The 20,191-nt window shown below is 43.6% G+C and overlaps 1 protein-coding gene across 8 annotated transcripts in view; it reads left to right on the top strand.

Annotated features, from left to right (window-relative positions):
* Positions 1–19,544, top strand: part of LMO3 (LIM domain only 3) — a 107,968-nt gene extending 88,424 nt beyond the window's left edge. For all 8 annotated transcript variants that reach the window (XM_048500730.1, XM_048500733.1, XM_048500734.1 and 5 more), the window contains 2 exons: positions 3,151–3,276; positions 19,064–19,544. In XM_048500730.1, the coding sequence (XP_048356687.1) occupies positions 3,151–3,276; positions 19,064–19,169 (232 nt within the window). In that variant the 3' untranslated portion in view covers positions 19,170–19,544. The remainder of the gene's footprint in view (positions 1–3,150; positions 3,277–19,063) is intronic.
* Positions 19,545–20,191: the final 647 nt, after the last annotated feature.

Raw genomic sequence — 20,191 nt, 5'->3', positions numbered from 1 at the left:
TTGAGTTTTCCAAAAATTTTATGGCTGCGCAATGTGTAATACAAGCCAAATCCATTCAGTTCATCTGTCAATGGCCATGGGCTATCAGAGTAAATCAGTGGTTCTCAACCTTCCTAATGCCGCGACCCTTTAATATAGTTCCTCATGTTGTGGTGACCTCCAACAATAACATTATTTGTGTCTTGGTTCCTAAGACCATCGGAAATATGTGGTCTTAGGCGACCCCTGTGAAAGGGTCGTTCGACCCCCAAAGGGGTCGCAACCCACAGGTTGAGAACCGCTGCCCTAGAAGTAGAAAATAATTTATTGTAGTGCTGTTCCTTACTACATTCTCTGTGAGTGCGCATGTTGAAAGCACGTGTGAATCGGCATGTGCGTCTGGTGAACTTTCGGAGAGTGGCATTTGATCTGATTCCAAGTAGAAGTTGAGTACTAGGGCCTTTTTTCGCACAGCAGCATTTATATTGAGCAGCGTGGCTTGGATGTCAAAATTTTTCAATTTCTGTGCCTTGATGGCCGTATTGGGTTGGGGCCGCAGCGCAGGGCACAAATTGAACTTTCACTGCTGCCATGAAGGTTCTTACAAGCAGCTTCTTCAGGTGACTCAAAACTGTTTTGGGAACGCCCAACAAAACGGTATTTCTGAGAACCTCCAGAATGCTTACAGAAAGAAAAGCCGCTGAAGAGACAACCCTGCGTGCGTGCGTGTGCACGTGCGTGTGCACGTGCGTGCACATATAATTTTAATCATCGGTCTTCACAATTAGCAAAACAAAGTTGACACCAGCTTGAATAATAAATCTAACAGGAGTTCACGAACACCACAATGCTGATGATTAAGGCTTCTTTGCTGTTGTTTTTATCTTGGAACATATTTTTTTTTTCAAAATCAGGACGAACCAGCTCATCAGACAGTCGGTAGAGAATGCTTCAGAACTTGAAAAATAAACATGCCACATGTACTTTGCAAAATGTGCGCATTGAGGGGGGCGAGAGGTAAAAGGTACCTGGGCTCAGAAGGCATAGCCAGTGCCTTTCTCTGAAACAGAAAGGGGGTTGCATTCGTTTTTTCTTATTTTTGTGTGTGTTGCCAAACTGAATTTTCTACAGTAGCACCTTTGAATTCATTAGCTCAGAACTGCTTTTAATTTGGTGTTTCCCTTGAGAGCCATTATATTTTTCTGCTGTCAGCCTGATGTTGAAGAGCAAGAAAGAAAGTGGCAGATGTGGCATTTTCATCTATTTTGTATCATCCTTAAAAATGGCATTAACGGCTCTATGCAGAGAAAGAGGAATGCTTTTTTAAAACAGCCCCTCTTATTTGCATATATCAAGTAGCTTTGCATTAAAGCTAATTTCAAAGATGGGTGGCGAACCCCCCCCCCCCCCCAAAAAAAAAAAGTTATAATCCCTTCGATATTTAAAATGAAAATCTCATCTGGGTCTGTACACGGTTATTACTGTGAATTTGCTGTTTGCAACCTACCTTCGTGAAAATAACAACAGTCTTGAACAAACAGTATGTGGCACGTTGTGTGTGTGTGCACGTGTGTGTGTTTTAACGAGAAACTTTGAAGTTAAAAAGTTAAAACATTCTAGAAGAGATTTAAAATTGTTCCTGCAGTATAATATACCTGCCTTCCTAATGTGGCTATATATAGTTGACTGCCTCATTTACTTTAATGGGCTACTTGAATAACATAATCATAGCTATAAGCATGGTGTAGGGTTGTAAGGTGCCTGAACCTCTAATGCTTTCTGACGCTTTAAATGACTTCTTCATAAAATGTTCTTTAATAATGGTAAAGCTTTTAGCACTAGGTGTCAGAAATGACTGGAAGAGTAGCGTCTCCCCACCCCCAGTAGTATCATTTTCTCTTGTGCTAAAGTAAGTGCATTATAAACAAATAGCATCAAGGGCAAGGTTTTATGGCTCTCGTATTTGCTGTGAGATGTGCAAAGCCGTTTTCTCAGTGCTCTTTCAAAAGAGACTAGCCCTCAAATCCACACGGCTGCGTAATATTTTGCCACTGTGGTTGCAGTTCTGTGTTTTTGTTGTGTTGCAAGTTTGCCACCGCACCCACAGCCCTGTCAAGGGCTAAATATTTTTATGCACAGAAAACGAGTTGTGTATATTTGTAGGAAAAGGAAGGGGAGGTGTCAACGGTGAATTATTTTGAAGGGGAGGACCAAATTCTGCAGCTTAATAGGAAATTTTCTGACTCTACAAGGTTTATCCAAAAGCACTGTTCGAATAGGGCTCACTTTTCCTTACGGTTGCCAACCTCCAGGTTGTGTCTGGAGATATCCCAGAATTGCAAATGAACTGCAGGGGTCAGAGATCAGTTTACCTGGAGAAAATGGATCCCAACATCTGGTTAAATCCCCTTCGAATGCTGCTTCTGATAATTTTCCAGTGACGGCCAATTTGGGAACTATCTCTCCATCCTCAACAACTCTACCCTCGAACCTGCACGGCCAAAGAAATTCGCTCCAGTTTATCTCTGGACCCTCCACTCGGTGTTATATGGACACTAGCTCCCCCGCCCCCACCTGAAGCCGGACTCTATGGCATTATACCCTGCTGACGTCCACTCCCTCCCCAACTCAGACTAGGCTCCTCCCACAGAATCTCCAGATATTTCTCAATCTGGAACTGGCAACCTTAACAGTTACTAATTCTGCGCCCGGCAATCCCAGGGAGTGGGGAGAAGTATTGTGAATGCTGTGACATCCTTTCCGAGAAATCCCCAGGAAATATTGTTACAGTATGTGTCTCTCTCTTTTCCAGTTCCCAGGTGGACACTCTAGGAATCTCTAAAGCTGTGACATTACTTCTGGATTATTACCCAGATCACCACCGGGTGAACACCTACGCTGTTTCCCCCTCGCTCTCCTCTGTTGCTCAAGCATGGGTGATGGTGTGCAGGGAAGGGAACTTCCTTGTTGTGGGTGCGAAAGTGTTAATCCTAGTCTTTTTGCCTCACAAGGTGAATTTGCAAAAGGGCATTTCGTTACAGGGTTGGAAAGTGCGGGTAGATACAAATGTAGGTAGTAGAATTGTTAAGTTCTAAATTTTGTTGTTGTTGTTAAACTTAGCTTCTTCTGGACTTCTCAACCCACCTCCCCGCCCACTTTATATTTCTCCAGGTTATTTGGCGTGACAGGAAACTGCGCTGCCTGCAGCAAACTCATCCCTGCTTTTGAAATGGTGATGAGAGCCAAGGAAAATGTTTACCACCTGGACTGCTTTGCATGTCAACTTTGTAATCAGAGGTAAGAGGGTTTCTTGGTCTCCTCCCATGTTCTGAAGCCAAGTATGCCACAGGTGGGGAACAGGAGGGCTGCAGCCACAGCGCCTTCCTATAGTCTTCTGGGCAGAGTTTATGATGTTGGCACTTATTTAAGTATTTAAGGAATTTATACCCTGCCTTATACAGAAATCTCAGAACAGCTTACAAAATTAAAAACAATCAAATCATATAAGACAATCCTAAAACCCATAGATCTGCCTATATACCTTTCACCACCCCAGACTGGCAGCCTCCAGAAAGGGCATCAAGGGGACCTAAGTCCCAGGTGAATAGGAACTTCTTCGTTCGTTGCTGAAACCCGTAAAGTGTTGGCACCTGACCAGTTTCCATAGGGAGGCTGTTCCATAGTTTGGGGCCAGCCATGGAGAATAATATTTGGCATGATTTGCAAAACAAAGGATCAATGAATTTAATTTAACCAGATTCACCTCACCTGTACTCCATGAGGTCCCAGAAGGGTTGATATTTTTCTCCCAAGAGCCCAATGGACAGGTCAAAATTATACACTAGCACACATGAGACATCTTCCTTATTTTATTTGTTATGATTGGTTAAAACCAGTATCGTCTGTAATGTGTGTAAATATTGGTTACAAATTGCCACATTGTGATAACTGTGTTTTTTTCCCGAACAGCTAATAATGAGGGCCAGGAAATCCCATAATAGAATGGGACATCTCAAGGGATGGGGGTGGATGTTTTAGATGCTAAAAGGTAGTGAGAGTGAATTCCACCAAGGAATAGCTTTCTGGTCAGTTGTCTAGGCAAACATTGACTGCTGATCACCATTCTTTGTATCTTAGTCAAATACGCTGGAAAGCCGAGAATGGCATAATGTAGGTAGAAACGTTTCTTGTTTGGCAGTGGCATCATTTGTTAGCAAGGTCAAAGAAAAGGGCAGCTTCTCCCTTAGCTCTGGAACTATCAGAGTGAAGCCGCTGCACATACAAGTTACCATATCATCATTACAACCTTTATTGGCATTGAAAATGAGAACTTACAGAGTATTGCATTTAACCTCACATATCCTCATGGCTATTGAGAGGAACCTAGCTACCTCCCACTGTTGTTTGCAGGTACTGATCGCCTAGGAGGTAGCGTACTGTTTCCTTGGCAGAGCACAGAGTACCCCCTTTGAGCAGTGGCTTGAAAGTGCATTATTATGCATGTACGAAATGGGGCTCAGTTAGAAGTGGGATCGAACTTGGGATCTTCTGCATGCAAGCAAGGTCTTCGACAGCAAGCTGTAGCCCCCTTCCCCTATGAGCCCAACAAAGAATGAGTCAGGTGCTCTGATTGTCAGAATCTCCAAATCAGGGTGAAGGTCTAAGGGTGTCTGTGCCAATGTCCTTGCATTGTGAATCCATTACAGTCTTGTCCCATGTCAATGTTATTGTTTCAGATTGGCATTTAATTTATTTTTGTTTCTGAGTACATGGAAAAGAACAAGAGTTTGGATTTATACCCCATCTTTCTCTCCTGTAAGGAGACTCAAGGTGGCCTACAAGCTCCTTTCCCTTCCTCTCCCCACAACAGACACCTTGTGAGGCAGGTGGGGCTGAGAGAGTTCTGGAGAACTACGACTAGCCCAGGGTCACCCAGCAGGAATGTAGGAGTGCGGAAACACATCTGGTTCACCAGATAAGCCTCTGCCACTCAGGTGGAGGAGTGGGGAAATCAAACCCGGTTCTCCAGATTAGAATCCACCTGCTCTTAACCACTATCCCACGCTGGCTGTGAATGCCCTGACTTGGATGGCCCAGATTAGCCTGATAATGTCAAATCTCAGAAGCTGAGCAGGATTAGTCCTGGCTAGTACTAGGATGGGAGACCACCAAGGTAGCGGTAGTCCAATATCCAGAAGAAGACAATATCAAACCTCTTCTATTCGTATCTTGCCTTGAAAACCCTACTGGGTTGCCATAAGTCAGCTGTGACTTGACAGCACTTCACATACATAAGTACATGGCCTCTCATGAGCTCCCTTTCAGGGAGAGGCTGTGGGTCAGCGGCAGAGTCACAGAAGTTCCCAGCATCTCCAGTCAAAAGGATCAGGCAGTAGTGGAAAACCCTAGAAAGCCACTGGCAGGCTGAGACAGTGACAGCACTGGTTGATAGACCATGATCTGATTAAATATAAGGCAACTTCACGTACCATGTAAACAGCACAAGCATCAAGCCTGCAGGTGATTAAAATATTTTCTTTTTTAATATTGTTTAAACAAAATTCTTCCAGTTTAAAAACTGACAGTAGTTGACTGGCCATTTGATCCATCAGCTGTCACTGTACAGAGATGTGTCAGGTCTTGGACTAACAATCAATAAGCGGACCCTGGGTAATGGCTAGAACCAGGGGGCATTCATTGAAAATGCTGGGGGGAAGAGTTAGGACTAATAAAAGGAAACACTGCTTCACGCAACGTGTGATTGGTGTTTAGAATATGCTGCCACAGGAGGTGGTGATGGCCACTAACCTGGATAGCTTTAAAAGGGGCTTGGACAGATTTATGGAGAAGTCGATCTATGGCTACCAATCTTGATCCTCCTTGATCTCAGATTGCAAATGCCCTAGCAGACCAGGTGCTCAGCAGCAGAAGGCCATTGCTTTCACCTCCTGCATGTGAGCTCCCAAAGGCACCTGGTGGGCCACTGTGAGTAGCAGAGAGCTGGACTAGATGGACTTTTGGCCTGATCCAGCTGGCTTGTTCTTATGTTCTTAATGAATCAGTAGTCTTTATTGGGTTGGCAACAAGGACTCAGCTTCAGAAAGCCAGTTCTGGCGATCCTGCCTTTTACAGTCATATTTATTCCCCTTTGTCTCCCCTGAACTTCCCCCTCCCAACTTCCTAGAGAATGGGAGAAAACAAGGTGTGAAAAACTTAGTTTTTTGAAGACAAGTATTCCAAGGCCAGGACAGCGATAGTCTCCTGCTGGGCTGCGCCCGTGGCCTCCACTACTCCCTCCTCCCATCCGGAGTATCAAGCAGGGTCAGCCAAGTTATCTACATGTCTAAGCGCGCAGAAATAGATTAAACAAAGAAAAGGCCCATGGACACATGACAGGTGTGGCTACATGGAAAATCAGTGCTGGAGCCCCCACTCAAACGGAAATAATACTCTGTGGCCCAGGTGTCATCCCCAACACCTTTTGTCTGATGCCAGGTGGATAGGATGCAACTTTCTACAGTGTTTCCTTGGCATCCATGACATTTTTTAAAATTTATTTATTTATTATTTATTTTTCAAATTTATATACCGCCCCACCCCCGAAGGGCTCTGGGCAGTGAACAACATAAAATTCAAATACAGATAAACATAAAATCAAATATAAGTTAATCTCTAGATAATATAAATTAAAATGCAGCAATTAATACATAACATAACAATGCCCGCAAAATCCCTCTTAAACCCTCCCGAGAGGAGAAAAGAAAGGGTGGGTCCAACAGATGGTAATGGACCCTAATTCCATAAAAATGGAAGAGGAAGGGGGGCACTTTCAGCAGCTGGACACTCCAAAATCCCGGCAGAACAACTCCGTCTTTCAAACCCTGCAGAAATCGCCAAGATCCCGCAGGGCCCGGACAGCTGGAGGAAGAGTGTTCCACCAGGCAGGGGCCAGGGCTGTAAAGGTCCTTTAGAGCAGGGATGTCAAACATGTGGCCCGTGGGCTGGATCCAGCCCCTTGAGAGGGCTTATCAGGCCTGCAAACCAGTTGAGACAACACTACCCCTCCCCTTGCTCCTGATCCCATCTGGCAAGCTCGCTGGGGGCTTGGTAGCCAAGGTAGCTACCCTGTGTCCCCAGTGCTAATCTGGCCTGGAGAACCTTCTGGGGACTTTCCAGCCAAGGCGCCCACTCCCTGCCCAGGCGTGGCCCAGCCCGACCAAATCGCGTGTCAAAACTGGCGCTCGTAACCAATGAGTTCGAAACCCCTGATTTAGAAGGTCTTGCGAATAGGTTGGGAGAAGCAGTCTTTGCCTTCCTTGATAGCATCACAGTAACTTTTTTGCTTTCCTTTTTTTTTTTTACAGTTGAGAGTATCCCTCACGCGATGTGATTTGCGCAGCTGTCATAATTATAGCTCTCTACAATTACATTCTAAAACAAAGCCAAATTGACCTTTTTCATCGCGTTGCGCAGAAAATTAAAATATCAGACAAGTAATAACCACTGTTTAAGCTATGTAATAATGCAAAGCAATTAGAAGTTACAGGGCCATTTACAGTTCCTATACATCAGCCTTGTTTTGGTGCAGAACTAAAGAGGCTGCATGCAAAATAAGGTCAGTCTTATTTCCCTACCAGTAGAATCCATTCAAGTAAGAAATAATTACAGGCTCCCGAATTGAAACTCGAAAGCCTTTCCCATCCCTTTTGCGCCAAACCGTTGTTCTGGTGTCATCATTAAAAGTGCCGTAATACGTTCTTGTTGCTCGCTTCATTTGTTGCGTGCCGTAATGGGGCTGCATATCTTTAAGCGCCGGTTATGCACAATTAGCACTTAGTTATTGTCTTGTCACTTCATTCCATACAAGACAAACTTCTTTAATGCAAGAAGTCAGCTAATCTTTATCAGTCAAGCAAAGCAGATGATTTTGTTTTGGTTCCCTCGCCCGCCCGCCCCCAACCGCAGAACAGGAGATGGCAGCAAAACGTGGTCTGATGGGTGAAGATTTTCTTCTACATACACTCCTACGCACAGACCCGGAATGTGGACAAAATCATGGTTCAGTATATCGAAGCACGGGTAACAACCACATAACCAGTAGAGATTGCTTTGTCAAGGCAAAACTGGGTGTTACCACTGACGGTAAACACGCCACTTCAGTGTAGCACACTTTGGCTCGTGTTGCGATGTCACAACCTGCTGTTATCAGTGATAGCCAGTGATGTTGAATGGATTAGGCAAGTTGTAGTGGACACTGGAGAGAGGAAGGAGGAGATACACAAATGTGGGTGCCATCTTTGGTGACAAAGGTCCTTTTCGCACATAAAGAACAATGCACTTTCAATGCACTTTCACAATTGTTTGCAAGTGGATTTTGCTATTTTGCACAGTAAAATCTAGATGCAAAGTGCATTGAAAGTGGATTGAAAGTGCATTATCTTGCATGTGCGGAAGGGGCCAAATAGCTGCCTTTTCAATATAATGCTTTGCTCCCGTGAAGAAAGTTCTGCTCAGGATTTGCAGTGATATAGGATATTTCAGTCCTCAATTTTCCTGAGATCCAGAAGTTTTGAAATCAGCAGACTTATTAACAGCGATTTGTCAGAAATAAACAGATGGGTTTGCTGAATTTCAGGGTGGTTTTTGAAAGCCACAAACCGTCCCAAGGCATATCTGTTTGTACTGTTTGTCTTGGCATGAGCTGCCTTGGGAACTTCAGTTAAAGGGTAGTCTAGGAATGTTTTAAAAGCAAAATAATTTTGGCAGATCAGCATCTGTAATTGGAGGGAAGGAAGTACAGTTTAAATTTTTAAAAAGTATTCGTACATTGATATTGCTTTTAGTTACCGCAGGAGAAGGAACCGTGGAAAAGCCATTCAGATATTTCAGTCATAGGAAGACTCGCTTCGACATATTTCCTCCTACTAAAAAAAGTGTTTTCAAACAGGTTTTTTTTTTCCAAACCCCCACTTCTTTATTTTTATTTCTTTTATTAGGTTTATATCCCGTCCTTTCCCAACTTGGGGTCAGGCTGAGGGTGGCGAACAGCAAAAAAACAAGCAATCAATTGAAATACACCATACAATAAAAAACCCATCCATCAAAATACTGTTGTCGTTTCAACTAATTCATTCCCATCAAGAATGACAATCAAAGGGGGAGGGACATAACGAAGACAGTAGAACCAAGAGATGAGAAGCCAAACAACTAAGGAAATAAAAGTAAGATAAATAAAAATAGGGGTAGAGAGACCAGCATTTCTGCCTCAACTGTGGGCCTGGCAGGTCATATCAAGATGCTGGGGCCCCTGCCTCCCCTCCCTTGCATGCCTCCCCTCACTCTCTCCCCTCTCTCACTTCTCTTCCCTTGCATGCCTCCCACTCCATCCCTTTCCTCTCCCTCCCTCTCTTCCCTTGCATGCCACCCCTCCCTCTCTTACAGACCCTGTGGAATTGGGCCAGATCCCATAGGCCCAGTTGTTTGTTGCTAGAGACCCCCCAAGCTGGTGCCAGAGCCAAAACAGCTGTGGCTCTGGTTGAGGGCAGCCAGAAACTTCCGGGACCAGGGACCACCAGCAAGTTGTTTCCAGCAGAAGAAGAGTTAGATTTGTATCCCCCCTTTCTCTCCTGTAAGGAGACTCAAAGGGGCTTACAATCACCTTTCCCTCCCCCCTGCCAACAATAAGCACCCTGTGAGGTGGGTGGGGCTGAGAGAGCTCTGAAGAACTGTGACTAGCCCAAGGTCACCCAGCTGGCATGTGTTGGAGTGCACACACTAATCTGGTTCCCCAAATAAGCCTCCACATCTCAAGTGGCAGAGCGGGGAATCAAACCCGGTTCTCCAGATTAGAATCCACCAGAATGTAGAGCCCTCCGGGGGTTGCATTGGGAGAGGCGATTCCGCAAGCACAACTGTCCCAAACCATTTAGGGCTGCCATGGAAACTTGCTGGGTGGAATTGGGCCAGTCACACATCTCAGTCTAACCTACCTCACAGAGTTATAGGCTCATTCCGCACATGCAGAATAATGCACTTTCAAACTGCTTTCAGTGCTGTTTGAAGCTGTGCGGAATAGCAAAAACCACTTGCAAACAGTTGTGAAAGTGGTTTGAAAATGCATTATTTTGCGTGTGCGGGAGGGGCCTCTGTGCGGATAAAATGGAGGAGAGAAGAATTATGTAACATCTGATCTTCCTTTAGTGTATAGAAGGAGAGCAAAAGTAGAAATGCAGCCAGAGAGTTTCCTAAATCGTGGTAGATGTTTCATGACAGGAAATGCAATGGAAAAGTTCCAAAACAGTGCACCCAGATTGAATATTCATAATGAGCTTTTAAAAATAGTATAAAAAAAGATTCTGAATGTTTTCCAATAAGTTAAGATCAAGTGATGTCTCCCTTGCTTTTCAGAAGCGAAGAGAAGCTAGTCTGCAACATAGGAGTGTCTGCAACATAGGAGTGTCAAATACTTTACTACAGCTTCCTTTCTTCTGATCTTAGGTTTCTAATGCAGTATGACAGTTTGCTACTGGATAGTGTATGCTGTTGCTGATTCCAAATCAAAACCTGCCCAGGCTTTTAAGTCCAAACATGTGGTACTGCAATTAAATTCAGATTATTCAATCAAATTAAAAATGTGAGCTCCAAAATCTTTGTCAACCGGCTTAGGTCTTTGAGGAACTGATTTCCAGATATTCATTGTATGAACAGGTTGTATTTGCACTGTGCCTGTTTGGCAAATTTTGAGTCAGATTCCATTCCTTTCCCACCACAGACACACACACACACACTTGTTTTGTTACGAGCAATATTATACAAGAAAGCAGACTCCCGTGCCTTATTCCAGAAATAATATGATCTTGATGTTTCCCAGCTGGCCTTTTTTAAAATACAGAAGTGTCAACTTGTTCGTGCTTTGTAAAAAGTGTGACATGGAAATCACTTTTTATTCTGCAAAGAACAGGACGCTGACTTTCCCCAAAAACATTCAATACAGTCAACATTCTACTTTCAATAAGATACCTGTATTAATTGTCTATTAGATCATTGCATATATTATATGAACATTTTTTTCTCTTAGTCTTCGTTGTTAACTATTATAGCTGTTTTGACTTCTTTTTTTCCTATTTTGATTATTTATGGTAAATAAAAAAGGAACAGAAAGAAAGGCCTATTGTACTACCCTGTTTCCCTGAATATAAGACATTCCCGGAAAATAAGACGTAGTAGAGGTTTTGCTGAAGTGCAAAATATAAGGCATCCCCCAAAAGTAAGACGTAGCAAAGTTTTTGTTTGGAAGCATGCCTGACAAATAGAGCACAGAAAAATAAGACATAGCACATCTGAAAATAAGACATAGCACATCTTTGGGAGCAAAAATTAATATAAGACACTGTCTTATATTCGGGGAAACACGGTAGGTAGTTTTGCAAATCTAGTCAGCTGAAGACATTCAACAGGCATATCTGTTTTGGCTTGAACATACCATAGTTGAACATCCTGGGGTTTGGAGATATCTTCTGTGGTGTAGTGGTTAAGAGCAGGTGGATTCTAATCTGGAAAACTGGGTTTGATTTCCCACTCCTCCACATGAGTGGCTGAGGCCTGTCTGGTGAACCAGATGTGTTTCCGCACTCCTACATTCCTGCTGTGTGACCTTGGGCTAGTCAGGGTTCTTCGGCGCTCTCTCAGCCCCACCTACCTCACAAGGTGTCTGTTGTGGGAACAGGAAGGGAAAGGAGTTTGTTAGGCCACCTTGAGTCTCCTTACAGGAGAGAAAGGTGGGATATCAATCCAAACTCCTCCTCTTCTTCACTGACTTAGTCTTCCGCCTTGAATGATGGTGGTTCTGAGATCTTTCCTTTCTGCATGCTACAGATAGGTGATAAGTAAGATATGAAGAAGGGAGATAGCATTCCCATCCTTACAAATGTAAATCACTCCAACTGCGGTTCCATTTGAAACAACTTCACAAAACTTTAGTCTTCTTTTCAGTTGACAATTTGTGACAATTCCCTCAGATTTCTTCTTCAAACATCATTACAAACTGACTGATTAAAAAGGGAAATAGGGGGGAATGCCTGTCTAAGTCAGGGGGTCAACGTGTGTAACTATATGTAGTTAAACTGGGTCAGCTACACCAGACATTGCTATTTGGAGGTTAAATTGTTGCAATTAAATACATATACAGCCTATTCCCCTACGTACCCTGTTGTTAAATCTACCGTAAACAACACGCACATGTATTTCGGCTCCTAATTGCAACCAAGATGACATTGCTTGGAAGTTAGATGGCAAAAAAGAACATTGTAATCCATTACTGAATTAAACAATACTTTCTCGAGCAAAATGGGTAATTAGCTGACGGGAACTAGTTTTCATCTATCCGCATCAATGCTAAGCGGTTCATTTGGGTTACTCTCATTGGTTTAATTGGAATCTGAGAGGTGCTCCATCCAATATGTGTTTTTGTCCCCAGAGAGAACATTAGCCACAGAATATGACATTCTCCCCTCCCCGATGAAAAATCATTAATTAGTGAAACTCTTCCGCATGCCCGAGGTGGGGGTGCCCACTTTCTAAAAATGATTGGCAGGTGCCCACAAGCACCGTATTGAGGATCCCAAATGTATATGGTTGATGACTCTATAAAGGAAACTACGGCCCTACATTTGGAAGACTTGAGCAAGGCTGTTCACCAGAGAGCATTTTGGAGGACATCGATTCATAGGGTCGAAATTCGTCGGAAGCAACTTGAAAGCACTTAACACACACACAAGTCGGTAGTTATTTTGTATGTCTTGAATGTTTAGAAAGCATCATTGCATATAACTGTATTTTAATCTGCTTCTGTCTTCGTGGAATGGCTTCATTCAAATAACATACCAAAATGTTGGCATCGTAGAATGGAATGTACCACTTCAGAGAGTAGGGGTAGATTGCAACTTTAAATGTTCCTTTGCTTTGGGAAGAAGCCTCTGTGCATACATAGAACAGGGAGAAAGCTTCCGTCTCCCCTCGTTCTGCAGTCTGCTGGTTTTCTATGTGCAGCAAATTGCGGGTGGGGGATTCCCAAATGTGAATTTCCCACAGTCTTTCATCATCTGCCTAATGTAGTGCAGTCTATTCTGCCACTGCATTCCTACCTCATTTTTCTGCATGTCTAGATCAGGTCTTTGAACCAGCCGGTGAATATGTAAACCCGTTTCTGGGCAATGTCTTTTTAGCCTGGAAATCAAGACTGGTATGACTGAAGGAATTTGCATGCTGAATAATTCCTTGCACATCAAACATAGCATGTAGGCAAACCAGAGATATTTTCTCTGGCCTGTTTTGGCCCCTTTTTAGCATGTCAAAGATGCAGGTTAAGTTAGAAAATGAATCGCTTTAAGAACGCAAGACCCTGTTTGAATCACACCAAGGGTCCTTCAAAGCCGAAGCGAAAAATACAAGCAAAGATTTTCCCTCCTAGAAAACGCCAGCAGTTTAGGCGAGTCAAAAAGAAGATCAACTCTGCCCCACTGCCACCAAAGTCCCCCTTTGGCTCTTCCCTGCTGCTGTTGCATCTGAAGTTCAGCATTAATCCCTGCACTGCCCACCATCTCCAAGACCTGCAGTAACTTTGGAGGTGGCTTGGAATTTTTCAGAATCAGATTTAATAAACCTGAAAAAGTTCAAGAAATTTTTTAAAAAGCTGGGGAAAGTCCCCATACCTCTATGGGCCTTTCCCCACTTACCTTAAGCCCCGCGCTACTTGAGGAGAGTAGCGCGGGGTCCCCCGGCACTCCCCATGAGAGGGGCAGTGACAGCGCAGCCACCCCGACGCTGCCGCTGTCGCGCCCCCTCAGCGCGAGGCATCCCTGGCGCTCTTACAAAGGGCACCTTTTGATGACCCCGCACTTCGCGGGGTCGTGGAGACGCCTGGGTGCGCGCCAGGGATGCCTCGCGCTGGGAATTGCGTGCAGCGACGGCAGCCGAGGGAAAAGTGGGGAAAGGCCCCATGAGGGTTCAGCTTTTTTGAAAATCTCCGTGTCTTTTAAACCACAAAAATGCTGGTAAAAATGTGGACCACTGAGAGGTCCCAAGGAAGAACTCAGAAGCTTTTCGTTGCTGTTGTGTCTCTCCCTGCTCCTCTTGCCTGCCACAATGGATATTTAATCTGACATAGTTTCTGTTTAGCTGTGATGGCTGAGAGTTGTTGATAGACCTCGTCTTCATTAATTTGTCTCATTTGAGGCAGGTGAGGTCCCGCAGGCTTGGATGGTGCATCTGAGCGAGTCTCCAGCACACATGTTATAATCCTCTGCACCATGCAGAGGTTCCATACCAGATGTTCAGGGGTTCCTCAGTGGGTTGGCATGACAGTTTCCAGTGTTGGTATATGACTTGAGGGATATGGAATGAAAACTCATCTATGCTTCGAAGCTCCCAGGGTGACCTTAGGCGAAGTCTACCCAGCCTAACTTAATGCATCACCTTTTCAAGATAAAAGTTGAAAAAGGTGAACCATATATGCCACCCTGAGCTTCTCGGAGGAGGGACAATGGCCCCTTCCAGTGGTGGGATTCATATAATTTAACAACCGGTTCCGGTGGTGGGATTCAAATAATTTAACAACTGGTTGTTTGCAATCACCATTCTAACAACCGGTTCTGCCGAAGCGGTGCGAACCTGCTGAATCCCACCGCTGGCCCCTTCCGTACTTGTAGAATAATGCACTTTTAATCCACTTTCACAATTGTTTGCAAGTGGATTTTACTATTCCGCACAGTAATCCAGCTGCAAAGTGGATTGAAAGTGGATTATTCTGCATGTGCGGAAGGAGCCGATATGAAGATGTAAGAAGTATATATGTTGAAGAGTTCCATGGAAGTAGAAAGGTGATGCTTAGAGATGATACTCTTAAGGAAGGCATGTGGTCACTGTTCCCATGAAAGCCATAACAAAGAACCTCCTTTCTTTCTTCGATCATTTCATTCAGCAAATGATCTTCAAATGGATTCGCATTACTACCTTTTTCTGTTTAGGGAGAAGCATCTGTTGTCTCATGCAGCAGTAGTGGGTGATTTCCTCACTGACGATTAATCTTGGGATAGTCACCCGAAATATCCAGGTTCCTTTGAGATCTCCTCACGGAACACAGATCAGTCCCATTTCTGGCGCCCCCCCCCCCCCCCCCAAACGGGATTTTCCTGGACCTGCTTGTAAATGCACCTTTTTGAAAAAACACTCCAATGGGAGCTAATAGGAGATGGGGCTACACATTTGAGGGTCCGTAACTTTGGCCCCCATGAACCAAACTTCACCAAACCTGGGTGGTATCATCAGGAGGGTCTTCTAAAGATACTCTGAAATTTTGATGCTGCTAGCTTAACAATTGCACCTCTGACAGCAGGCACATCCCCGTCTTCACTAGAAACATGCTGCAGTGAGGATGTTGGAACCTGGATGAAAAGGTGCCGTTTCTTTAGAAACTTGGTTGTGTCTAGATTGAATTTTCGGCCGTGGGAGTTCGGCCGTAGTTTCAGAAGAGGTGGGAGCCCGTTCTGACCCATTCCCCTGAGATAGAAAATCCCTGCCCCACTCCTAGAAAGCTGAAGTCTTTGTTTTCTTCTTAGCCAAATAATATTAGAGGAGCTCATCTTCTGTCTTTAAAAAGGACTGCCCCCCCCCCCCGTACGCTCAGTGGCCTCCAAGTGACCCCCAGATCTTAATGTGAACAACCAATATAGATCATAAGAGGCAGCATGGTATAGCTCAGGGGTCTGCAACCTGTGGCTCTCCAGATGTTCATGGACTACAATTCCCATTAGCTCCTGCCAGCATGGCCAATTGGCCATGCTGGCAGGGGCTTATGGGAATTGTAGTCCATCAGGGATGAGATACCAGGGATGAGATGCAGAAGCAGGCAATTGCAAACCGCTTCCAAATTGTCTTTTGCTTTGAAAACCCTACAGGGTCGCCATAAGTCGTCTGTGACTTGACAGCCAAAAAAAAGCCCATAGGAATTGAGATGGAGACAGAACCAAAACTGACTTCTTTTCTCCAAATCAATATACTGGGTTCTGGGGAGGTTTTGGGGTTGGGGTTTTTGTTTTTGTTTTGTTTTTTTGGTATTTTAGCTTAGTTGCACACCACTAGTGATATAGAAATTTGTTAGAGGAAGCATGATGCAAATACTGAGCAAAAGGCTGTTGAGTCTTCATGTTCTCTCGCAGTCGGAAAGCAAAAAAATATTCAGATGCTAAAATAGCTTGAAAGAGAACTGGGATTTTCCCCAGCCACCATCCATTTCCATATGCTCTGTTCAGTTAAGATGTAGGCGGAATATAATGAAATATAAATATAAACTGGGGGGGGGGGGGTTGCTTCAGAGTGGTAACTTGTGTTTATATGAAGCTAATTTGACCGTAAATAACTTGAGGGTTTCAGGACTATTCCGTCGTCTGTATTTTCAGTCAAAGACTGTCAGTGGGCATTAATCCCTGGCTGAAGGAAAGACCGGGGGGGGGGGAGGGGGGGCGGCGCTCCACAAATGAACAACCCAATTTTCCTTCAGGACCAAAGCTAATTCCTTTCAATCCACTTTTTTATTGCGCCATTTTCCCCTCACTCTATTTAGCGAGCATAAGGATAAATTTCCAAAGCTACCCAGTTGGAAAATAAATGGGTTTGCCGTTTGTCTAGCATTCCCATCTTTACAAATGTAAATCAGTCCGACTGCTGCTCCATTTAAAACCTCACAACTTCACAAAACATTAAAGGCCTCCTTTCAATACACAATTTACTCTGTGACAATTCCCTCAGATTTCTGCTTCAAACATCATTAGAAACCGCCTGATAAAAAAAAACGGGAGTGGGGGGACTGCCTATCAAAGGTCGGGGGGGGGGCAACGTGTGTAATTACGTGTCGTTTTACTGGGTCAACTACACCAGACATTGCTATTTGAAGGTTAAATTGTTACAATTAAATACATATACAGCCTATTCCCCTGTTGTTAAATCTACCGTAAACAACGCGCACATTTATTTCGGCTCCTAATTTTGTCCAAGATGTCGGCGCTTGGAAGTTATATGGTGAAAAAGAACGTTGCAATCCATTACCGAATTAAACAATACTTTTCCAGAGCAAAACAGGTAATTAGCTGACGGGAACTAGTTTTCATCTATCCGCATCAATGCTAAGTGGTTCATTTGGGTTACTCTCATTGGTTTTATTGGCATGCAGAGAGGAGTTCCATCCAATATGGCCCTTTTTTTCCCAAAGAGAACCTTCGCCACAAGCACAATATGACATCCACCCCATCACCCCCCACCACGCACTGTGCAAAATCATTAATTAATGGAACTTTTCTGCATACCAGAGAGAGACCCCTTTCTTTCTTTTCCTTCAACCTATGTTTAGAAAGGACTCTCTCTTTTTTGAAGTAACCATTGTCAAAACAGACCCTTTATACTTACATACAAGACTTAATGTGCAACTTGTTTAAGTCTGCAGGTAAGGGGGATGGTTCACATGACCCTGAAAGAAGCCCAACAGGGTGAGGATCTGGGTGGGCTCCGTTAAGGGGTGTGGTGGTGCGGTGCCTAATGTTATCCGGCATTGCCTCAGAGATGGCCCAGTAAAATATTGAGTTTTACATATCCAGATTCAGGGCATTCCTCATTTCTAGCCTGAGTTAATTGTTTCAACAATATTTGTCAAGCCAAAGTTAAAAAAACCTCTGTGGCCCCTTCTGCATGTATGTATGTTTGTTTGTTTGTTTGTTTGTTTGTTTGTTTGTTTGTTTGTTTGTTTGTTTGGGTGCTGTGTGGTTTCCGGGCTGTATGGCCGTGTTCTAGCAGCATTCTCTCCTGACGTTTCGCCTGCGTCTGTGGCTGGCATCTTCAGAGGATCTAGAGGATGTTTGTTTGTTTGTTTGTTTGGTATTGGGTTTTGTATACCAGCTCAAAACCCATTAAACTAAAACACAGTGGTCGATATAATAATAATACAGCGTCCAGCAATAAAAACCCTAATTAAAACCCTCCCAAAGTGCAGAATAATTCACTTTCAATCTACTTTTTGTATACCACCCTACCCCCGGAGGGCTCTGGGCAGTGCACAACATAACTTTACATCTGGATGTTATAGGCCCTCTGCTCTCTACACACTCTTCCTTCCCAGACTCAGGACCCACCTTTAATCCCCAGGTGGTACCCTGAGACAGGAAGTAACATGACATCACGGTCCTGTCAAAGGAAGACCCCTGACTTTGCTAAACAAGAGAAGGATTTTATGTTGAGAATGTTGAAGCAGAAATGGGAGAAAGAAAAACTATTTGATGATGAAAAAAATAGAAAGAATCATGGATAGTGTGAATAAGATAAAGATTGAAAAATATGTGGAACTGGAAAGATAGGTAATACTTAAATGGTATAGAACCCCAATACAGCTAGCCTATATGATTCAGGGATTGAACCCAAGATGTTGGCATTGTGGTGAACAGGGAGCGTACTACATCCATATGTGGATAGAATGTAAAGTGATAAAAAAGTTTTGGGAAATTTTTTTGAAGTATATAGAACAATTAGTTAAAGTGAACATTGATATAAATAATGATTTATTAATGGTAGGAATAATAGAAGATAAAAGGGTAAATAGAACTCTGGGACCAATGTATAAAATTATGATCAGAGCCGCACATGCAGTGATAACATTGGGCTGGAAAGATAATAAGAAATGGACAATCTCAAAATGGTTGGAATATGCATGGGAACAAATACAGTTAGAAAATTTTGAGATGATGGCAAAAAATATGCTATGGCAAGAGAAATTAAGAGACATTGTGAAGATACGGACAACGTTTGAGACCTGGATGAGAGAAGCCGGATTTAACGAAGAAATCTGGGAGAAGAGAACACGGAGAATGAACCTTCTGCTGCTTGCTTGAACAATTGGGAAAAAGAAGGGGGAGGGAGGGGAAAAAAGGGGAAATGTATAGTTGGAATAAATATATTGTATGTAACGGTTATATAAACATTCTATACAATAAAAAAACATTAAAAAATAAATTAAAATTACCATTTTTTTTGTTCCCCTTTTCAGATTTTGTGTGGGAGACAAATTTTTCCTAAAGAACAACATGATTCTCTGCCAGACGGACTATGAGGAGGGTTTAATGAAAGAAGGTTACGCGCCGCAAGTTCGCTGATCCGGTTCCACGACGCAAAGAACATAGAAGCACTACTTTTTCTTTCTTTTTTTGCTCAACATGTATACGAAACAATGGCGGAACCTACTGAATAGCGTAGATATAGAGAGACAGGAGGGTCATGTGGAATAGGAGGCGGACTGCAAATGTATGTCGTGGAAATTGCACCCGTTCACAGTTGAATGTTTATTAAAAGATAATGTACATACTGCTGGAGTTTTGGGGGTTCTTTTCCTTTTGGCTTGTTGCTTGGGGTTTCGTTTCTTTCCGTTTCCCCCTTTTTGTGTCATTTGGCATGAGATGCTTATTTCGGACCAATGTATATAATGTATTGTAATATTCGAAGCACAAATGTAATACAGTTTTATTGTGTTACCATTTGTGTTTTCCGTTTGCTTATTTGTATTGTTGCATTTAGTACAATCTGTGTCTAAACTTATTGTATATTTATGCTTTCTGTATCTACCAGCTATTTTGAAAGAGCTGTATCTTTCTAGTAAAAAGAAAAAAAAATCAGAGCCAGTTCCATCCATCATTCTCCACCGATGACGCTTCTCAGACGTTGTCGACAATTAGACTCTTGGATTAGATCCAGCCAAAGTTAAGTATTCCTAAACCCCAGTGATGTAAACAGGAACTATTTAAATGCATTGTTTAACTCTGCAGTGAAAATATAAAATTTAGGCTTGGTACCGTATATACTCGCGTATAAGCCGAGTTTTTCAGCCCTGTTTTAAGGCTGAAAAATGCCCCCTCGGCTTATACACGAGTCACCACTTACCAGCTGGCTCTTCGGGCCTCTGCCGGGGCTGGGGGCGTGGCCAGGACAACCTCCCTGCGGCTCCACAAGCCACTTGTTGCTGCCCTCCTCGGAGGGTAAAGGGGGAACCCCGAGGCTCCCTGGCTGGCTGGGCTTGGTCAAACCCAGCCGGCAGGCAGAGGGAGCTCCTTATTTGGGCAGTGACATCAGGGGGAGTCACTGCCCAAATAAGGAGCTCCCTTTGCCTCCCGGCTTCCCACCC

The sequence above is a fragment of the Sphaerodactylus townsendi genome, linkage group LG06, assembly GCF_021028975.2.
Source record: "Sphaerodactylus townsendi isolate TG3544 linkage group LG06, MPM_Stown_v2.3, whole genome shotgun sequence".
Classification (NCBI taxonomy): Eukaryota; Metazoa; Chordata; class Lepidosauria; order Squamata; family Sphaerodactylidae; genus Sphaerodactylus; species Sphaerodactylus townsendi.
The sequence above is the reverse complement of the archived record's forward strand: the minus strand, read 5'-3'. Positions and strand labels throughout refer to the sequence as shown.